The sequence below is a fragment of the Rana temporaria genome, chromosome 9, assembly GCF_905171775.1.
Source record: "Rana temporaria chromosome 9, aRanTem1.1, whole genome shotgun sequence".
NCBI classification, from domain to species: Eukaryota; Metazoa; Chordata; class Amphibia; order Anura; family Ranidae; genus Rana; species Rana temporaria.
The window spans coordinates 112511525-112533458 of NC_053497.1; the positions used below are offsets into that span (position 1 = coordinate 112511525).

The 21934-nt window shown below is 43.4% G+C and overlaps 1 protein-coding gene across 3 annotated transcripts in view; it reads left to right on the top strand.

The window, feature by feature from the left end:
* SARDH (sarcosine dehydrogenase) overlaps positions 1 to 21934 on the top strand; it is a 185320-nt gene that overhangs the window by 123828 nt on the left and 39558 nt on the right. For all 3 annotated transcript variants that reach the window (XM_040324151.1, XM_040324152.1, XM_040324153.1), the window contains exon 18: positions 13171 to 13333. In XM_040324151.1, coding sequence (XP_040180085.1) covers positions 13171 to 13333 — 163 coding nt within the window. The remainder of the gene's footprint in view (positions 1 to 13170; positions 13334 to 21934) is intronic.

Sequence of the window (21934 nt, forward strand, 5' to 3'; positions counted from 1 at the left end):
TGCGCTGTGTGACTGGGGAAGGGTGGAAACAAAGAAAAAAAGGAGGATCCAAAAGAAAAAACAAAACAAAATACAAGTGAAAGTCTAACATGCAAGGGAGGGTACAGTTTCAGGTGGACTGTAGACGGTTATGTAGTGAAGAACCACACTCCAGTGTTTAGAAAAGGACGAACTTCGGTGCAGACACCTCTAGTGGCTGAAATGCTCACCTCAAGGCCATAGCACGGACAGCCTGAAAGAAACACTTTAAATATATTCAATAGTCCAGCAGGGCTTGTGGCTGGGTGTAGGCTCCGCGTCAGGTGGTCATGTTGAAAAAAGATGAAGGAAAAAGGCAAAATGGCATAATACTGTGGGGATAATCTGGAAAGTAATGGATTACATGCACATGCACTCACATGGAGGCCGTGAACAGTGGGCCTATCTCCACGAACAATCTTCTTATAGCCTAGGCCAGGGATATGCAATTAGCGGACGCCCAGCTGTTGCAAAACTACAAGTCCCATCATGCCTCTGGCTCTAGGTGTCATGCTTGTGGCTGTCAGAGGCTTGCTATGCCTCATGGGACTTGTAGTTCTGCAACAGCTGGAGGTCCGCTAATTGCATACCCCTGGCCTAGGCCATCTTTATGTAGAGCAGCAATTATTTTTTTTCAGATCCCCCGAGAGTTCTTTGCCATAAGGGGCTATGTTTAACTTCCAGTGACCAGCATGAGAGAGTCAGAGTGATAACACCATATTTAATACACCTGCTCCCCATTCACACCTGAGACCTTGTAACTCTGAGTCACATGACACCGGGAGGGAAAATAGCTAATTGGGCCCAATTTGGAAATTTTTCACTTAGGAGTGTACTCACTTTTGTTGCCAGTATGTGGAGTTATTTTGAGGGGACAACAAATTTACACTGTTGTACAAGCTGTACACTCACTACTTTTACATTGTAGCAAAGTGTCAACACTTTTCAAGTGTTGTCACATAAAAAGATATAATAAAATATTTACAAAAATGTGAGGGGTGTACTCACTTTTGTGAGATACTGTGTATATACTAAACTACTGTACCTTCATGCCACTAACTAACCTGCCTAATCTAGCTCAAGTTCTCTCAATCTCCTCCACGTATCGCCACCTTGTAAGCAACCTTATATAGTGTGGGGTGTGGACTTAGCCCCTGAGCCATGATTGGCCAAAGGCACCCTGCCTTTGGCCAATCATAGCTGTCCCAGCAGATAGCGCTGTGATTGGCCAAAGCATGCAGGTCAGGTGCATGCTTTGTCCAATTGGCAGCTGTCAATGCACTGTGATCTCGCGGCGCTCAAATTCTCCACAAACGCTCCATATGTTCAGTTCATCTGCGGACAAACGAACACACCGATGTTCGAGTCAAACTTAGGTTCGATTCGAACATTGGGACCATCAAGAAGCAGATGCATCAGAAATAACATACTGCACATTAAACAGAGACCACTATGGCTGCCTAAAGAGTTGCTCCTCTTTCTCAGCTGCAGTTTCCTCCAAATGTGCCTGTTTTATAAAGTAGATGTTAAGGAAGCACATCAATCTCCTTTTATGTGCTACCTGTCTAATTTCCTGGATAATTCTTCTGCGTTTATACATCCAATTTCAAGCCTGCGCGGCTTTTATTGATATTTTGCATCCAGGGAATCTAATTGGCCCAAAATATGACAAATCTCACTGTTAAAAGTCCCCGTTTATCAGATGACGGGGCCTGCCGTGTGAACGCCATCTCCTGGGGAAGATGACAGAGTTCCCAACTATTATCCGTAAATCTCTCTGACTAAAGCTCTGTTACGTGTCACTGGGCCTCTGGGAACTGCTCCCATGTTCCATTAATCAGCAGACCAGCAAACGCCACATGGGAATCGATAATGAAGCAACTTAACAAATCTCTTAGCACATGTCTGGCCTTCAATGCCACGCTATTTATCAGATGCTTGCTCACTTTTATCTTAAACAATGACAGAAAAAGATCCCACTCTTTCACATAGGCAACACTGTCCATTTTTGCACAGCTTGAGCCAAAATATTTTATTCTGGTTTTGACCTTACAGCACGTTGCAACAAATTGTAACACATTGGTCTGCATGTAATAAAGAATGACCTTTTTTTTTCCAATGGAGCACATTGAAAATAATGTATTTTCCATGGTTAATATGTTGCCCTTACTTCATCCAAACAGCTAAATACACAGGTCAGGCACATACACTGGAACAGCTTTACCAGCCAGAAGATACAGTATATAAAGTAAACATTCTGTGTGGCATAAGGAGGATGACAGTGCTTTTTCAAAACTTGCAGTTTTGACAAATATTCACGGGCTGCAAAAATCAGTAATTTATTAACAAATGAATACATTTAACTGGATGAATACATTTTACATTGATCTTTTTTGTAATCGGCATGATATGATTCTGAACAAAAGAGAAAGAATTTTAGTAAAATTAAGAGTGGACAGTAAAAATAAAATTTTAGCCTTTTGAAACAGAACCCCAAATGGGTCAGGGGTTAGCGCAGTTTAGGATATTCCATTCCCGAACACAAGGCAGCTATCGACACTCCACAATCCGGCAAACATGAGCCATACGAATTCCCCCATTAACGAGACACACAGCTCTGTTTGAGGTTCAACAGGAATAACTCCTTTATTGAGAAATACAGCTCTTTATATACAGTTTAGGATACTGCAGTAACCAAATGAACAATGACCCAACTCCACCCACAACATCACAGAATGGTTCCTAACGAGCCCCAATACACATCTTTTAGTAGACATCCTGACCCCGGCTCTGACCAAATTAACATGAGCTAATTAACTACAGCTGATGATTCATACACCTGACCTTTAGGCTGTCTGTTAACTCACAATACACCTTATCATCAATAGACCTTCACACAATACAGGGTCAATTAGCACAAGCCACAATGAAAGATCCTTAGAAGTTAGTCTAGATTCAATATGCATTTATCACAGTAGCAGACTTAATTACCACAATAGAATGCAATCACGCCAAGCTTTATAGTACACTACAGCCAACACACAATGTATATACAATATATACCGCATTAAATCTGACTAGCCCAGACCATAGTGGGGTTCTCATTCACCCTGTGCCTCTATTAGAGACACCGGGTGATCTACACATAAGAGGCATCGGGGAGCTTCTGGGTCCCACGGCCCTTCCGTTACATCTCTCCCCTTTCGGCAAGAGACTAACACAGGAGGAGACCCCAGACGGGTTGACTCGGAAGTTAGTCCATAGTTCCATTCCTCTAATGCTGGTATCCACACAGTACCCCAAATAATTTGCTCCAAACAGAGCATTACTCACCCAGCCAACCTCTGCCTCTCTGAGAACATGCCCGCCGCTGGGGAGAGGCCTGGACTCGCCCTTCTCCCTGGAGTCCTTTCAGCTGCTGGAGAAAAGACAGGGTGACTGGGCTCAGTTCGTCATGCTATTAGGCATCTGGGCCAACTGCTCCCCATCCCTGGGGTATACAAGTGGAGACTGAAGTCCCATCCACTACCACAGGAACTCCCTCTCCTGTTAGTTGAGAGCAGAGGCCCGTGGCACTCTGCTCTGTTGCCAGCTCTTCTGCTGGGTTGCTGTGAGTGGAGACCACAGTCCCATCCACCGATATCAGCTTAAGCTGCAGTTGTGTGCAGCGGCTAATAGTATCCTGCCCTGCTGCCAATAATTCAGCTGGGAGTAAAAGCTTTACAACCTCAGCTTGTTGCTGGAGAGAGGGGCCAACCGCTCCTTGGAACTCCACAGTTGGTTCTGGTGCTGGGCAGAGATTTGTAGCACTCTGCCCTGTTGCCAGTACTTGAGCTGGCGATGCATAATCCATAACATCCTCTGAACAGTCCATTAAGTCCATACATTCTGTAATCTGTGGCTGGGGAGATGCAACAACTGCCCTAGCCCCCTGGAACTCCACATCATCCGGGATGGCAATCTTCAGATTTTCCACTGCCTATTCATCAGCCAGGATTTCAGAGTTGTCGGCTGATATTTCCTGATGGTCCCAGGCGAAGGGAGCCCCACCCTGCGCAGAGTCTAGCAGCTGTCTGTAGGCGATCTCCAGCTCCCATTCCTGAACGGCCAGAAACTCCAAATCTACCTGTGCCCAGTGCCCTTCCGAGACATTCAATTTTTCCTCTCTGTGCTCCATTGTTTTTTCCAAGCGCCACTCCCAATCACTCCCAAAGTCAGGGTCACTGGACAGCTTCCAATACAACAATCCCAGGCCATCATAGTCAAAGCCTTCCGTGGGGCTGTCATCCGCTGACCACGGGCACTCTTGGGCTACATACCACTGGAGGGCTCTCGTCTAACCGCATCTCTGCCCGGATCAGCCTGCTTAACTCGGCTGTCCACTCCTGCTTTGGTTGTTCCCCCAATAACGGCATTTGTACATCATACTGCGACCAGTACCTTACATGGATGGAGAGGAGGACCTTTCCCTGGTGTTGCTGCTCGAAAGCTAGCTCTTTCTTCCAGAGTTCGTAACGGATCAAATCGGTCCATCCCAGCAGGACCTCCTCTGATACTGGTCCTCTGTGCTGTATCTGCATCTCTTGTAACCTTCTTTTGAATTCCTCTTCCATGGAGACTGGTATCTGTAGCTCGCCTCTCCCTTCAGTTGGTGCTGCTGTGACTTCTGCTGCTGCAGCACCTCTTTGATGCAGCCAAGTTGCATCCACAGCAGCTATAACTAGGTCTATGATTTCTGCTGGAGGGTTAGGACCATACTGTGCCAGTCTTAGTTTAACAGCCCGATCAAAACTTGCCTCTTCGAGTGTTCTGTCTGTTACGCTGGGCCTTTCCGTTATGTTGGGTCTTTCAGCTCTATTCATTTCGACTAGTTCTGCGATAATGTCCCTTTTCTTACCATTGTTAGCCGGTCTGCCCCGGTTCTCCAGTGCCTCCATTGTCCCGTGTCCTCTTGTAGCTGTCCTTCTGGCGGTGGGAATCATACCACTGCCTGGCAACAATTGTAACAGAACCCCAAATGGGACAGGGGTTAACGCCGTTTAGGATATTCCATTCCCGAACACAAGGCAGCTATCAACACTCCACAATCTGGCGAATACGACCCATACGAATTCCCCCATTAACGAGACACACATGAACAATGACCCAACTCCACCCACAACATCACACAATGGTTCCTAACAAGCCCCAATACACATCTTTTAGTAGACATCCTGACTCCGTCTCTCACCTAATTTACATGAGCTAATTAACTACAGCTGATGATTCATACACCTGACCTTTAGGCTGTCTGTTAACTCACAATACACATTATCATCAATAGACCTTCACACAATACAGGGTCAATTAGCACAAGCCACAATGAAAGATCCTTAGAAGTTAGTCTAGATTTAATACACATTTATCACAGTAGCAGACTTAATTACCACAATAGACAATAGAATGCAATCACACCAAGCTTTATAGTACACTACAGCCAACACATATAATATATACCGCATTAAATCTGACTATCCCAGATCATAGTGTGCCCCTATTAGAGACACAGGGTGATCTACACATAAGAGGCATCGGGGAGCTTCTGGGTCCCAGGGGCCCCTTCCGTTACACCTTTTATTAAGGCTAGGTTCACACTTATGCGAATTGCATCCAATTCGCATTACAGGAGAGTGTGCCCGGCTCTCAATGGAGCCGGTTAACACATCTCGGGGGCAGCCGCAGAGCGCATCGCACTGGGGTCCTGTGCGTCTTTGACTCAGTTTTCAGGTCCAAATTCAGGCAAAAGTTTGGGCTTGAATCGTCCCTGAAACAGAACAGTGACACACCAGACCACCTGCTGTGAGCCACATCCATATTAGGTGTGAACCCAGCCTAAAGGGTGAAAAAAAAATTCAGTCTCCGCGTTCAGTCGTGACCCCATCAAATTCCCCTTTTAGATCTTAATTTCTTGACTATATGTGGGATGTGCTAGAAAAACTAAGTTCAATCTATGGAATCCCCACCTCGCACTCTACAGGACTTAAAGGATCTGCTACAGGCGGCTTGGTGACCGATACCATAGCATACCTTCAGAGTTCTAGTGACATCTATGCCTCGATGGGTCAGGACTGTTTTGGCAGGAGAAAAGGGGGACCTACTCCAATATTAGGTGGGTGATTATAAAGTTGTGGCTGATCAATGTATACTAGCTATATTCAGGGCTTTTTTTCTCAGACAATAGGTGCAGGAACTCCCCCTTTCCGAGTCACCCATTTTCTCCGCCCCCTACCCACCTCCCAGTACCGCCCCTTTTAGACAATATAGAACCAAGTATCATTTTGTGGTGCTAAGTAATTTATATGGAATTTGGTAATGATATCAAGAAAAACAATAAAATAGATCCCCTGCAGCCAGCAACAAAAGATCCCCAGAACAAAAATGGACCACCCACAACAAAATGTCCCCGCCAGCAACAATAGACTCACGGCAGCATCAACAGATCTCCGTACAGCCAGCATTAATAGACTCTCTGGCTGCCATCAACAATAAACCCTCCCCCAACAGTAGATCTCTTTCAGCAATAACTGACCTCCCCAGCAACATAAGACCCCTCTAGAAACAACAGGTCCCCCACCAGCAACAATAGACCCCCCCTGCAAAAATATATCCACTGCAGTGAGCATCAATACCCTGCAGCACACCCCAGCATCCCTTGCCATTACATACAGTCAGTTCAGAAGGTGCCGGAACTGCGTTCCCCCGCGTTCCCACTGAAAAAAAGCCCTGGCTATATTTATATTTAAACTATGTATACATTTTCAAAATTACTGTATAACTGCATGAAATGGTGTGCCTGTTATATGTGCCCAGTTTTTTATGTATTAAAGTAAATAGAGTGAACTTTAGCACAGTTGCTGTATGGTATTAACAGCTCATTTCACTTGTTGGCTAGACTTGCTCATTACTACACATTGATATGACTATTGACTCTACATCTGATCACATTCTGAAATGCATCTAAAAAGAAGACCATAGATTGCCATTAAGTTCATATTATTGCAGCTCCTTCGACTCCTTTTGGCTGTCAGTCTGTGCTGAGAAGTCTCCTGGTAATTAGAACTGACAGGTGAGCAGTCTTGGGGCTCACATTGTGATAGAGCCTTGGGTCTTTGTAGAGGAAATACAGAACAGCTTGCATTTCACTTTCGCACTGACAGACTTTCAACTGGCGGATTGAGGACAGATAGACAGCCAATACCCGGAGTGCGTCATATACGGTCAGGCAATGAGTCGGTTGACGAAGGGAACTCTGTTTTTATATATGTGGCATGCCTCATTATATTCCCCCCAGGGTAGTGCTCCCACTGAGCTGTCAGTGTTCCTACCTGTATGACAAGGACATCCCGCTATAAAAATCTGAGCTAATTTAACTGCAGGTCTTCAGAATGTTCCTGTGAAAGTAGCGATTATGAGTCACACTAAAGGTGATCGCAGCCTCATACGAAATATGTGTTGCAGCCTATTTATAAAGAGGGGTGTAGCAGTCACACTTCTTTTTCCCCCTACCTGACATTAGATATGGAAAGTAATTTAGAACCAGAGAACTAATAAACCAAATGCCGAAAGGGGGTAAAAAAACATTGAAACACAGAGGGATGTGATGTGAGTTGCAGTTTTTGGTGGCTAAGGCCTCGTACACACCACCAGATCTATCCGCTGGGATTGATCCGCGGATCATTTCCAGCGGACAAATCCGGTCGTCTGTATGGCCTAGCGGATATTTATCCGCGGAGATTTCTCGGCCGGATCGATTTCAAGCGGATATAAATTTCTTAGCATGCTAAGAAATGTATCCGCTTGAATCGGGTCCAGCGGATTGATCCGGTGGTCTGTACAGACTCACCGGATCAATCCGTCCGCCCCCCTCCCTCGCATGCGTCGTAATGATTCGACGCATGCGTGGAAGTACTTACATTCCAGCGTCGCGCACGTCGCCGCGTCATCATCGCGGCAACGGCGCGAAACGTCACCGCGGATGAATTCCGCGCAGATTTTGATCCGATGGTGAGTACAAGCCATCGGATCTAAATCCGGAGGAGGAATCTCCGCTGGAAACGGTCCGGCGGACCGTTTCCAGCGGAGATCCCCTCGTGTGTACGGGGCCTTAGTGTGGAGGACAAATTGTGGCTTGGGATTACTGTAAATTTTTTCTAAGACTTTTTTTTATTGCTGTCGGCATTATGGAGATTTCCTATAACTTCCTGTCCAGGTGTTAAGTGTCAAGAACATGGAGAGCGGAAATTCTCGTGTGTGGACATTTAAAACCTGACCGGGATCTAACTCTTCCTCACTCTATCTTTTTAACTTTCAATCTTTTTTTATTGTGTTTTTCAAAAGAGTACAGAAAACAAAGGTTTAACGATCATAGCTGTTTGTACAGTCAGAATCATAACAGTGACAGTTGGGGTCTAACACCATTCAGACTGTTAACTAAGCCCTTAGAATCCTAGGGCGAATTCCAGATAATTTTGAATAAGCACCAAAGTAGTAAAAACAGAAGAATCTCCTAATTCGTTGTCCGTCCCAAATGGCAAGCAAGCATCCCACTCTATATTTAAGTAGAACTAAACCCTCCTATCCTTTACAGCCAAGGAAGCAACCATTTTAGCCTCTGTTTGATCTGCAGTTGCCATGATGCTGCACATGTGATCAGTTATGAAATCAGCCATTTGATGGCTTGACAGTTCAGTTGACAGCACAAGAATCTGTGACAGTTATCATTCACTGCATGCATCACAGGACATTTTTGAGGAGTGGAATCACCTAATCCAAAAATTAATACATATATGCAATTATTTAAATACCTTTTCATAAAAAAAGCAAGCCAGCTATTAAGAAGTGCTAGCTTGCTTTATGTGGAGTAACTAACATGATGTGTGGCAGCTGTTTTTGAGTCAAAGATGGTGCACAAAAAAAGGTTTCTGTTTTTCTGGCCAGTAAATGTACATTGCTCTGGAGCTGCCTTATGTTGCAAGTGGGAGGATGTGTATGAGAGGAGTGACATACGGCCCCACATTAGTGCCAGGATAAAAGGGATTTAAGCGCTTTTGCTCCAGGCCTTCCCTTAGGTAAACACTATGTGCTGGACTGAGAGCTGGCCTCTGGTGGAAGAGATATCTTAGTGAAATTCCATTCTGTGGACAGATTTTATTCTTTTAACTCATGTCTTTCCACAATCAAAGAAGCCATCTTCAAAGGGGAAGGATTTGAGTTTGTCAAATCAAGTTGTTCAGTGTTGCAAGAAGTGGTACATTTGCAGGTTTAAAAATAACAGAAGTCTGTGCCTTTAACAGATAAGAGCATGGTAATTGCACATAGTTATTAATGGTCAGGGTCTTAATGCCAGGTGCATTAGCAAGCATTCTACCTACTGTTTTAGCTACAGTTATGTTTTATTTTGCCCTACGCAAATACTACTTTTGGTTCCACGGCTGACATGGATTTCCCCTGCAGCTTCATTCCACATAGTAAACTGACCTAGTAGTTCTGGTCCACATTGCCCACCTCCCATGCTAATAATAAATTGAATTAGGAACTCATATTTTTTGAGAGGCCTTCTGTGCAAGTTTGGATCTGTAATGTGTCACTGTACCTGTAGAAAAGATATATGCAAAAATAGGCAAAATATAGCTCTGGACTTCTCTTGTAGCAAAATTAGTAGCTGGCTTTTTAATAGTAACCAAATGGCACAGGTACCTCCATAATCATGAGCAGTAAGAACTTCCTAAGACAGGGGTGCCCAACCTTTTGAAGTGTGAGGGCCACTTAAGCGACTTGGTAACCGGTCACGGGCCACAATAAACGGAGCAGGCGGATGGCAGGTCCATGTCTGCTCTGCAGAGCAGACAGGGACACAATACTTCTTTTTTTTTTTTCGGATCGGATTGGAGGTAGGACACAAGTCGGTTTACATCTGCCACTCCTTAGAGGTGAATGGAGGGTCCAATTGGGTCGGACTAACCGTGTGAAAGGGTCTGCTTTCACACTGATGTGCTGCGGTTTACCAATGCAGTTTACCGTTGGCTTTCCTGCACTTTGCAATAGACTTCTATTATATTTTGGTGCATTTTCAGAAAGCTCACCAAACTCGCAGGTAATAACAGAAGTATATGGCTCAGTGCAGTTAACCCGCAGGTGTGCTGCTCTGCATCTGCTGGTCAGTTTGAGAGCAGCCCAGTAATCACTGCGGAACAGATATGCACTGTGATTTTGGTAATAAACTGACCTTTAATCACAGTATTCTATTCTAAACCATCCCAGAGCAGGAGGTCGCAGGCCACATCAAAGGGCTTTACGGGCCACATATGGCCCCCGGGCCGCTGGTTGGGCACCCCTGTCTTAAAATGTCCACTGAAAGCATCTTCTACCCAGCTCTCCAGGATACTCTTTAGCATACCGTGTTTCCCCGAAAATAAGACCTACCCCGAAAATGAGACCTAGCATTATTTTCCAGTTGGGCTGCAATACAAGCCCTACCCCGGAAATAAACCCTAGTTTAAAATGCTTGCAAAATCCTATAATCAACTCTATTACAGTATTATATAATGTACAATGTGTGAGTTTCTGTAATATAATTGCGGGGAAGAGATCTCCGGTGGGTCACAGAAGCGCAGAGCAGCACTATAACAAAGGTATTTGGCACTATTATATTACAGAAACGCACACATTGCACGTCATATAATACTGTAATAGAGTGGATTATAGGATTTTACAAGCATTTTAACTCCGTTCACACTGGAGATTCCTGTCAGGCAGGGAGAGATAGGGGGAGAGAAGACAGTACGTTTCATGGTAAGAACTACCCTGAAAATAAGCCCTACTGTGTCTTTTGTTGCCAAAATAATATAAGACCCAGGCTTATTTTCGGGGGCAACATGGTAGAAGCCTGCTCCATACATTTAGCCATGCTCTTGCTCTGTTTCCTCAAAGTACCAGCAAAATTCATCAAGACCCAGGCCAGCTTCTGCTTTCTAAGGCCCATATATCTCCAACATATTCCACAGTGCTGTACTTGGCACTGACATTTTCTTCAGTGCTGTACAGAGCGACTAAGCCATTTCTATTGGCAATATTTTTAGTGCGTTAACCGTCTTTGATGTTGGCAGCTACTTTTTTAATTTTGTATTTATTACCATTATCTGGTTTGCGCATTAACCCCCACATACTCAAGCCATTTCTATAAGTCTCTGCACTAGAGAAGACTACATTCAAATGTCCTCACCACAATCGCACACTTTTCTTTTAATGTACATTTATATAGCTCTGACACATGCCATAGTGCTGTACACAAAACAGATTACAGCTGTCTCTACACTGGAGGAGTTTATACTCAAATATTCTCAAAAAAGTCACTTGTTTTTATTAACATACACTTAGTGGTGTACCTTAAGTAGGGCAGTGCAGGTGCACTGTCACTGATACAGCCAGCTGCAGGGTGCCTTGATAGTGCAGGCAGAGCTGGGCAAAATGTTATCTCATCCTGCGGTGCCTGCATTACTGCATAGTTTGGTCCTTAATGTCGCTTGGCAGAACCAGTGGTGGGAGTGCAGTGATCGAGGGAAGAACGCCCCTTAAATCGATAGTCTGTGGGAAGAAGGATGCTCCTTACATTGGTGGTCAATGGGAAGAAGAATACCCCTTACATTACTTATTACTGGGAGGAAAAATGCCCTTTTACATTGGTGATCAATATTAGAAAGAATGCCCATTACATTGGTAGCCAGTGGAAGAAAGAATACCTTTTACATTGGTGGGCATGGAATGAAGAATACCCCTTACATGGGTGGTCAGTGGGAGGAAGAATTCTCTTTACAGTAGTGTTCTGTGCGAGAAAAAATGTCCTTTTACATGAGTGGTCAGTGGCAGAAAGAATGTTCTTTATGGTGGTAGTCAGTGGGAAGAAGAATGCTCTTTTCATTAATGGTCATTGGGAGGCAAAATACCCCTTACATCAGGGGTCTCAAACTGGCGGCCCCCCAGCTGTTGCGAAACTACAAGTCCCATCATGCCTCTGCCTGTGGGAGTCATGCTTGTAACTGTCAGCCTTGCAATGCCTCATGGGACTTGTAGTTTCGCAACATCTGGAGGGCCGCCAGTTTGAGACCCCTGCCTTACATTGAGAGTGAGGGGAAAGAACATTGTCCCTTACATTGGTGGTCAGCGGGAGGAAGCATGTCCCTTTTATTGGTGGTCAGTAAGAGAAAATTTGCTCCTCGTGTTGGTAGCCAATGGAAAGAATGCAGCATTGTTCTTACTGCCCACCAATATAAAGGGGATTCTACCTCTTCAAATGTAATGGCCATTTTCCTACTGGCGACTGATGTCAGGAAAATTCTTTCCACTGACCACCAATGTAAGGGACAATATTTTACTGATATGGTTTCTTCCTACTGATTGGACTCAAGATATTGTCACAGTTGTCTTATTATCATTACCTGCGTATTATTGTCATGATTAGTTGCACATATTGTCACAATTGCCCCTTTATTGCATGCATAATGTCATGATTGCTTCATAGTTGCCCATGTACTGTCACAATTGCCCCTTTGTTGCCCACATGTATTGCCAGGATTGCCTTTTTATTTGCCTGCACATTTAGTCAGGGCTGTTTGTTTAGAGGACAATATTACTACTATAAATTATTCCCAGGCCGGTCAATATCAAAGCACTGCGCTATTATCCCCACAAGGTGCACTACATTTGAACTTTATATTTTACTCTATATTGTGTATTCAACATTTACACAAAGGACATTTTCACTGTCTCTGTTTCTTTTCTTGCCATTATTGGTGCTTTGTTTATTTTTATGATTATTAATGAAAATAACTTGACATCTAGCGAAGAAAGAAAACTCCACCCAGATCAGATACACTAGATACACCACTGCACTACAATAGTCTTTTTGCACAAACCATAAATTACTGCAGTCAGTTTAAATTACTAGATTAGGTACTACAATGGTTCAAAATGTGAGTGTTCTGATTATCTGATTGGTTTCTGGTTGTTCCAGTCTGCTAAATGCAGGCGCACAATATTCAATAATTACATTTCAAAGCACTTGAAGAACATTTTGAATCAACAGTCCCAAACAAATTCTTCTTTGTGTTATTCCAGGTTCGTGCCATTCGCCTGTCCTTCGTGGGAGAGATGGGTTGGGAGCTGCATATGCCTAGAGAAGCCTGTGTACCCGTGTACCACGCAGTCATGGCTGCCGGTGCAAAGCATGGCACTGTGAATGCTGGATACAGAGCCATCGATTCCCTCAGCATTGAGAAAGGTAATATCCTACTTGGACAGAAAATACACTAATATGACCTTACACCTTGGCTTGTGTACATACAGTATGTGCTGTCATAATACATTGGTAACATCCAGCATACGGAACAAGGCAAATGCCACCATGCATATAGAATATAGAATAAGAACACATACTGGGAATTACACCCAATTTACAGAATAATAAAACTGCTGCTATGCAGCATTCCTACATACCAAACAAATACACACACTGCACATTATATCCAGCATACACAAAAAGGGAGGTAGTAATGTGCAGTATCTATACATACAGAATAAGAAAAAAAACCTCAGAATTACACCCAGTGTACAGAACAAGAGAAGTGGTAATGTGGGGAACCCAGGGAGAACATGCCAAATTGTGCCCCGATTAGGATGTATGATTTTATGTGTCAGCAAAATTCTCCTCACAAAAACACTGAGAACTAATCTGCATGCTTAACCCCTAAGCTAAATTCTCCCTCAGTACAAATCTGCCCCCCCCCCTAAAAAAAACCCTCTTAGCACAAATCATCTACCCCTAAAATGTTCCCTCCTTATACACACCTCTTCTACCCCCCACTTCAGATCTCTCCCTACCAGCATAAATTCCCCCCTCCCAACACAATTCCCCCTAGATCCACCACTCTTAGCACCCCCCCCCCCCAAATGTCCTTCTAGAACAATACTTACCCCCTGCCACATTCCAAATTCCCCCTTCCAGCACAAATCCCCCCTTCTCCTTGTGGAATCATCCACCTCACTGAACCACAGTGCCCAGGGCATCCCTCCCTCCTGCACACCCCTTGTCCCGGCCCTGGGGGTGCCCATAGATAGACAATAATAACTGACCTGAAGGATTACACCCAGCATATAGGACAAGAGAAGTACCACTGTGCAGCATCCATACACACAGAATAGGTACAAATGCTGGGGATTACATCCAGCATATATTAAAAGAGAAATTGTACTGTGAAGCATCCATACATACTGAGATTAAACACTCAGAATTACTTCCATCCTATAAAATAAGTGACACTAAGCCGGTGCTATACAAAATAATGTATAAAATGACAATTTTAACACAAGTACTGGAATCTGGGGCAGAGCTCCTACTTTACTCATTTATGAATCTTTCTAAGTGAATTGAAGTTTGAGTTCTCATTAGTCATGAACAGATATTGACTTTTGTAAATTGAGACAAATTGGCTCATCTTACAGCAATCCTCTTTGTCAGAACATTTTTCTTTCTTCACTTTGACATGTTAACTGGAGAAATCTATACCATTCCTCAAAGGAAAACTGCTTTGGTCTAAACGTCAGATCACACGGGAAACATTTGTTCATCGTTGAACAGACGTTCTGATTTAATGAGATTCCCTCGGCAGAGTCTTCGTCTAATGCGATAGCAGTGACTTCTGGTATGTGGCGGGGAGCTTGGTGACACCTCCTATTAGAGGCAGATGTGAATTAACAAGCGCCGCTTTCAGTGTGGGAAATCATAAACGATGTTCGTTGAAATTGACACTGCTAATTTCTGCAATATTCCCTTCTGCCGCCTTTGAATTAGAACGAACATGGTCTCAATTTCTGAATACTAAAGCTGGTTACTTTATCTTAAACAGATATTCAATGGGAATTTCTGAAGGTTGATTCCATGTCTTGCCAAAATATCAGATCTATTACTAAGGCCGCGTACACACGATCGTTCCAAACTGATGAGAATGGTCCGACGGGCCATTTCCATCGGTTCACCGCTGAAGTGGCCTGATGGTCTGATGTGCGTACACACCATCGCTCCAAAAACCGATCGGGTCAGAACGCGGTGACGTCAAACACACGACGTGCTGAATAAAACGAAGTTCAAGGCTTCCAAGCATGCGTCGACTTGATTCTGAGCATGCGCGGGTTTTCCGAGGGGAAAAAAATGCACATGCTCAGAATCAAGTATGAGACGGGAGCGCTCGTTCTGGTAAAAATAGCCTTCAGAATGGAGATAGCACATTTGTCACGCTGTAAATTATTGCCTCTTTTAATGCAGCGCATTTTTTTCTTCTTCATAATGCTACAATAATAAACTTATTTTGCTGCTGATATTCACAAACTTGTTTTTTATTATTTCTCAGGATCTTATGAATAATCTTTTTTGTTTTAAAGCCAGATCTCTAAAAAAAAATGTTTTTTAAATAAATGTTAACCACTTAACCCCCGGACCATATTGCTGGTCAAAGACCAGGCCACTTTTTGCGATTCGGCACTGCGTCACTTTAACTGACAATTGCGCGGTCGTGCGACGTGACTCCCAAACAAAATTGGCGTCCTTTTTTCCCCACAAATAGAGCTTTCTTTTGGTGGTATTTGATCACCTCTGCGGTTTTTAGTTTTTTTGCGCTATAAACAAAAATGGAGCGACAATTTTGAAAAAAATGTATATTTTTTACTTTTTGTTATAATAAATATCCCCCAAAAATATATAAATAAACTATTTTTTTCCTCAGTTTAGGCCGATACATATTCGTCTACATATTTTTCGTAAAAAAAAATCACAATAAGCATTTATTGATTGATTTTGCGCAAAAGTTATAGCGTTTACAAAATAGGGGATAGTTTTATGGCATTTTTCTTAATATTTTTTTTTTTGCTAGTAATGGCGGTGTTCAGCGATTTTTTTTCGGTACTGCGACATTATGGTGGACACTTCAGTTTTGACACATTTTTGGGACCATTGGCATTTTTATAGTGATCAGTGCTATAAAAATGCATTGATTACTATAAAAATGCCACGGGCAGGGGTTAACACTAGGGGGCGAGGAAGAGGTTAATTATGTTCTCTGGGTGTGTTCTAACTGAAGGGGGGTCTACTAACTGGGGGAAATGACTAATTGCTGTTCATACATTGTACGGCATTTCTCCCCTGACAGGACTGGGAGCTGTGTGTTTACAGCTCCAGGTCCAGTCTGTAACGAGCGATCGCGGGTGCCCGGCAGCAATCGCGCCCGCCGGGCACGCGCACCGGGATCAGGGACGAGCGGGGGGCTCGCGCGCGCCCCATTGGCTGCTGGGAGAGATGACGTATAGCTACGTGATCTCGCCCAGCTAAAAAATATGGAGATCAGTCTAAAAAGATCTTCATTAACTGCTTGCCGACCAGCCGCCGTATACGGCGACTGGTCGGCAAGCAGTTAACGAAGATATTCATTTTTTTTTTATTGTTGAAAATATTTTAGACTGATCTCCATATTTTTTTTATTTAATTTTAGTGTGTCAAGTTAGCACCACAACAACATTATTTTTGTTTTTAATTTTCCCTCAAGGAGGTTGGTTGGTGTCCCTTGTTAATTTGACATTGTATTTTTGAAATGTCCCTGCCTACTCAAAAGCAAACTTTCCTTTTTGAATCAAAACACATGGTCAAATATTTACTCTAAACATAAATTCCATTTATTCTGGCTCATAATAAAACAAATTAAAGATGAAGGCAATGCTGGAGAACCTGCTTCAATGTGTGCATCCTTTTGACCCCAAGGCACACATCAAATAATATGAACACAAAATTGGGATTTGGAGAAGCACATATAGTTGGGAGCCCAATCTGGTCCTGGACTCCCAGAGGTTAGGAACAGCAGCAGGTGAGATATATGTCCCCAGTCTGTGGTACTACAATAGCCTGTGCCTTCTGTGAGACCATCTGGAAGCAAGGCCATCCCTTCCTTGTCTTCCTTGTAACCTTCCCTCCAGCCTTCTCTGTAGCCTTCCTTCCATGCTTCTTCGGAGGCTGTGCCTCTGGGGGTGAGCTTGGGCCAGGAGGAGAAGGAGGAGTGACCTCCGCATGGTCTGTGTATTGGGTCAGCTGGCCCATCAACCCCCTGTTAATGACCTTGCAAATGAGGGTCTCACTCAAGAGACGTTGGCCCATCTCCATTTGTGTCATTTTGGCTGCCATGAGGGTGCAATAGCCCTCTTCAGTGGTGGGGGCTCTCTGAAGGCAGCAGTAGCCTCCCTAATGAGGGCAAGTGTTTCCTCCTCCATCTGCCTACCCCTCATGGCCCTTCTGGTTTGAAGGCGGAGGGGAGGAATCTGGGATCTAGTGCTGGGCCCTGCCACCTCCTGGCTGCCGCTTGGCCCTGCTACCTCCTGGCTGCCACTGGGCCCTGCCACCTCCTGGCGGCCACTCACCGCTGCCCTCCTCCTGGCTCACAATTTCTCCACCCTCACCCTGGCTGAGCTCTCCTTGTGTAAAAAAAAGGGACATATATTAATATTTGGCTTCATCAATCACACACATTTTTCAGCCACATTTTTCATGACTGTTGCAAATTAAGTGTAAATAGCAAAGAGAATCATTCTGACCCCAGCATTTTTCCTTCTTGTCCCCCTCATTTTTGTCCACTACTGTCTATTGATATGTCAAACACTTTTTTTCAAACAATAGTTTTGGAGCAAGCGTAACATCTATTTTACATTATTTTTTAAGTACAAGTAATTTACTATACAGGCTCCATATCTCCAAATCCTGTTCTTCCAGGATCTCAGGTTGTTTCTCCAAAGAAGGCTCTGCTGGGGTGGAGTGTTGGCAGGAGGGAAGGCTGGAGGGACGTCTGGAGGGAAGGGTAGAAATGGATTCCCTGACTTCTAGATGGTCATCAAGAAAGCTAAATTTTCTGTAGTACCACAGACTGTGTACATATACATTCTCTGCTGCTGCTGCTCCTGACCTCATTGATTCCAGGACCATATTGCACTCCTTCCTATATGTTCCCCTAATGGTCCCAATTTTTGTGTTCACATCATGGATGGTGGCTGTGGGAATCCTTGTTCAAGTTCAAATTCAAGCAGGGTCACCAGTGCTGTCTTCCTGGCTCCTTTTTTTAATTTAATTTGTTATTTGTTTCCCACAGAGCAGGCAGCTCCCTCCACCTGTCTAGGAACTTGTACAGAAATTCATGCTCCTTGAAGCAATACATTATTTCTGCAAGCCAAAACGCAATACTAATGTCAGTCAAGACTTTCCTAATCTATATCACCATATAAAGGCCACAACCTCAGCCACTGATGAGTCAAGTAAAAATGTTACCTTTTATCTCATGTTCGTTGCTTACTCCTTCTTGCGCACACTGAGCGTAGTTACGACATATGCGCCTTTCTTTTATATACACTGCGCATGCGTGAAACTCTGCACGCTTTGCCCACCCCTGACATTTGTTCGAGAACTTTTGCTCATCGCAGTGGGAGACAACAAGGGCGGAGAGACAAAAGGTGGCTGTTATCAGTACCTCCAAGGAGGAGGAAAGTCCGGAGGAACCAACGCCCCAATCCCGGAGATGCAAGGCCTCGAACATGGCTTTCGAACAGATGGTGGAGATGGTCTCCATTTTGAAGATGGCGGATTATGACTCAAAACACGGGCCGTACAAAACACCAAATCTGTGCAAGGCCAAAATGATGGAAAAAGTGCTGAAAACTATTCACAAAAAAATTGGGGTGCACAGATCTACAGAACAGCTGCGGAAACGGTGGTCTGACCTCAAGCTCAGGGAGCCGGAGCAGTACAGGAGGATAAAGAAAGTTCTAGGAAAAAGTAAGTAATTTTCCTGTTTTACTATGATTATTATTACTTTCATGTTGCTGCATGAGCTTTTCTGGAATGTTGGACAGGTATTAAAGATAAGATATTAAAGATGGCAAATTTCATGTTTGTGGGCACAGTAATCGGTCGTAGTAAACATCGTTCGGTCGCTCACTAATAATACAATCTTTTTGCCAGATACAGGGTTAACTAAATTTTCACATGCCTATTTATTGTAGAAGATTTTTTGAACATTGTTGTCGAGATGTGTTGGTTACTACATTTAAATGCTATAACTGGATTCAGTTTAATGTATGTAGAGAATGCTCAGCAGCTGGTTACACATCTGAACTCATGAGCACTAGTGTGGGCCACAAGAATATCGTTTTTATGGTGTTTCACACACAGGTGATCCAGTGGATACTTGGGGTGTTTTAATGTGTGAAACTTGACCAATATAGATAAATGTGCCAGCTTTGAAAAGGGATACAATCATGTGTTCAGCTTGGAACTCTGCCCAAACAGTCAATTGTCCCACACTTGCAAAGAATGATTCCTATTCCTCTTTCTGGCCTCAAATATCATTTTCATAGGGCTTTCATTCTTATAGGGCTTCAAAGAGCTTCTACCCTGGAGTCCAGGAACCCCACACCTCCAAAAGACCCCCAACCGTGGGATGTGGAGGAAGGAGAGGTGGAGGAAGTGGTGGAAACTGGCACCACAATAGGTCAGTGTCATACACCACAGATTTTGGTAATAGATGTATGCCTGCATATTAATAATACATGGTGTGTTTTTTAATTTTAGGTGATCTGCTTGTGGACCAAGAACCTACCCCTTTCACAAGTCATAGTGCACAGATCATAATACAGGACATAATGGTCTGTCGTGACTTGGACATTATCAAGGAAATAACCAAGCAGATCGAGATCAAACTAAAACAGGATCGATGTTCTTGGGAGGATAGAATCATTTTTTTTTTAAACAAAATCCATGTTTTTTTTTTACGCTATAATCATTTTTTGGAAAATTGTGTAAATTAAAAAGCCACATTTTGAAGATGCAAACAGTGGTGGTTATTTACAAAAATCAAATCCACTTTGCACTACAAGTGCACTGCAAGTGCACTTTAAAGTGCAGTCGCTGTAAATCTGATGAGGGGTAGATCTGAAATGAGGGGACGCTCTGCTGATTTTATCATCCAATCATGTGCAAGATAAAAAAAAACATTTTCCCTCTTGCATGTCCCCCTCGGATCTACAGCGACTGCACTTGTAGTGCAAAGTGGATTTGCCTTTCGTAAATAACCCCCACTGTGTCAACATGTGCTATCTGCCATCAGGGGATATCAATGTACGTATTTTGTGGGTGCAACCCCTTCCTCGCAACTGAAGAAGGTGAGAGGAAGGGGTTGCACCCCCCAAAACACATCCATTGATCCCCCATGATGGCAGATAGAACATGTTGACATGAGGCATGGTATCACAGGCTGGAAAGCCCCTTTTTGATACACCATGTTTTAGGCATCTTTAAAATTTTGGCTTTTTTAGGGGTGACATCACCCCATCTTTTCTGTAGGCAAGATACATTTTAAACACAATAGAATGTCTGATCTTGTCTACAAATTGAACATGTTTTACTTAAAGTGGAGTTCCACCCATAAATACAACATTACATCAGTAGTTTTAAAAAAAATGTCATTAGTCCTTTAAGAAAAATGTTTTTTTTTTTAGATGCCTTCAAAGTGTTGTTGCTAGGCAGAATAGTTAATCTTCCCTCTTCCTGCACCTAGGTGCTTAAGCTTCCTAACCTACACCGCACAGACTCCTGGTAATGTAGTGGGTGTAACTTTCCAGGAGTCTGTGCACTCCCCAGTCTCGAAGAATCATGTGACTTGGACAGTACAGGTGCTGAAACCTGATCTGAAACCTATTACACTGCTTGTGCAGCACTGAGCATGTGCGAGATCTGCAAGGCTGAAATCCAGGAAGTCATACAGTCTGGCTTCATGATGCCCACACTTAAGATGGCCCCAGTCAATTTCTATTTTATAAAGTGTCTAAATGCTGTAACAACCTAACAAAACGGACCTTAGTTTAAAGACTAATTTTACTAGAATACATTAAGCTTGTGTATTACAGGGGTATTTATATTTAAAAAGTGAAATTGTGGCCGGAACTCCGCTTTAATAAGTTCCAGAGTTTTAAATGTTTTTTGGTTTGAAAACATGCGTGTTTCTGCGTTTTCGCAAAAAAATTGCATTGACAAATTTTAATACATGTTATATTTTTTGTTGTATGTTACAAAAAATTACACACAATTTGAAATGTGCAAGGAGTAAAATCTTTTGGACTCAACAATGTGTGGCTTCTTACATACATTTCTAAAATAATTGTTTAAGGTTATTTTGTGGGTTTAGACACTGACAATGGTGGTTACCGACATTAATCGGCGTATAACACGCACAGGCGTATAACACACACCCTAACTTTAAGAGCGAAGTTTCAGGAAAAAAATATATCCACAGCCCCCTTCGTATAACACGCACGCACAGTTTACCCTCTATTTTCAGGGTAAAAAAGTGAGTGTTATACGCCAATAAATACAGTAATTACTAAAGAAAAATACACGTCGCTGCAAGTGCACTAGGAGAACCTTGAAAACAGATAAAAGAAACACAAGCAAAAAATAACATTCAAGAATTTTTCAGAAAACGCATTTTCAACCACTCTTCTGGCTCTGGCCAGCTGGTAATTGAAGACCCTCCTCTCAGGGGTGAGGGTCCTTTGGGGAAATGGCCTCATAAGATTGGGTCCAAGCGCAAAAGCCTCATCTGCGACGAACACAAATGGTAGTACCTTTACGTTGTCTGACAAAGGTGGCAATGCCAGCTCACCACTCTGTAGACGGAGGGAGAACTCTGTCTTAGAAAAGACTCCCCTATCGGACAACCGGCCATTTTCCCCCACGTCCACATACAAAAATTCATAGTTCGCCGACACCACTGCCATCATCGCAATACTGTGGAACCCTTTA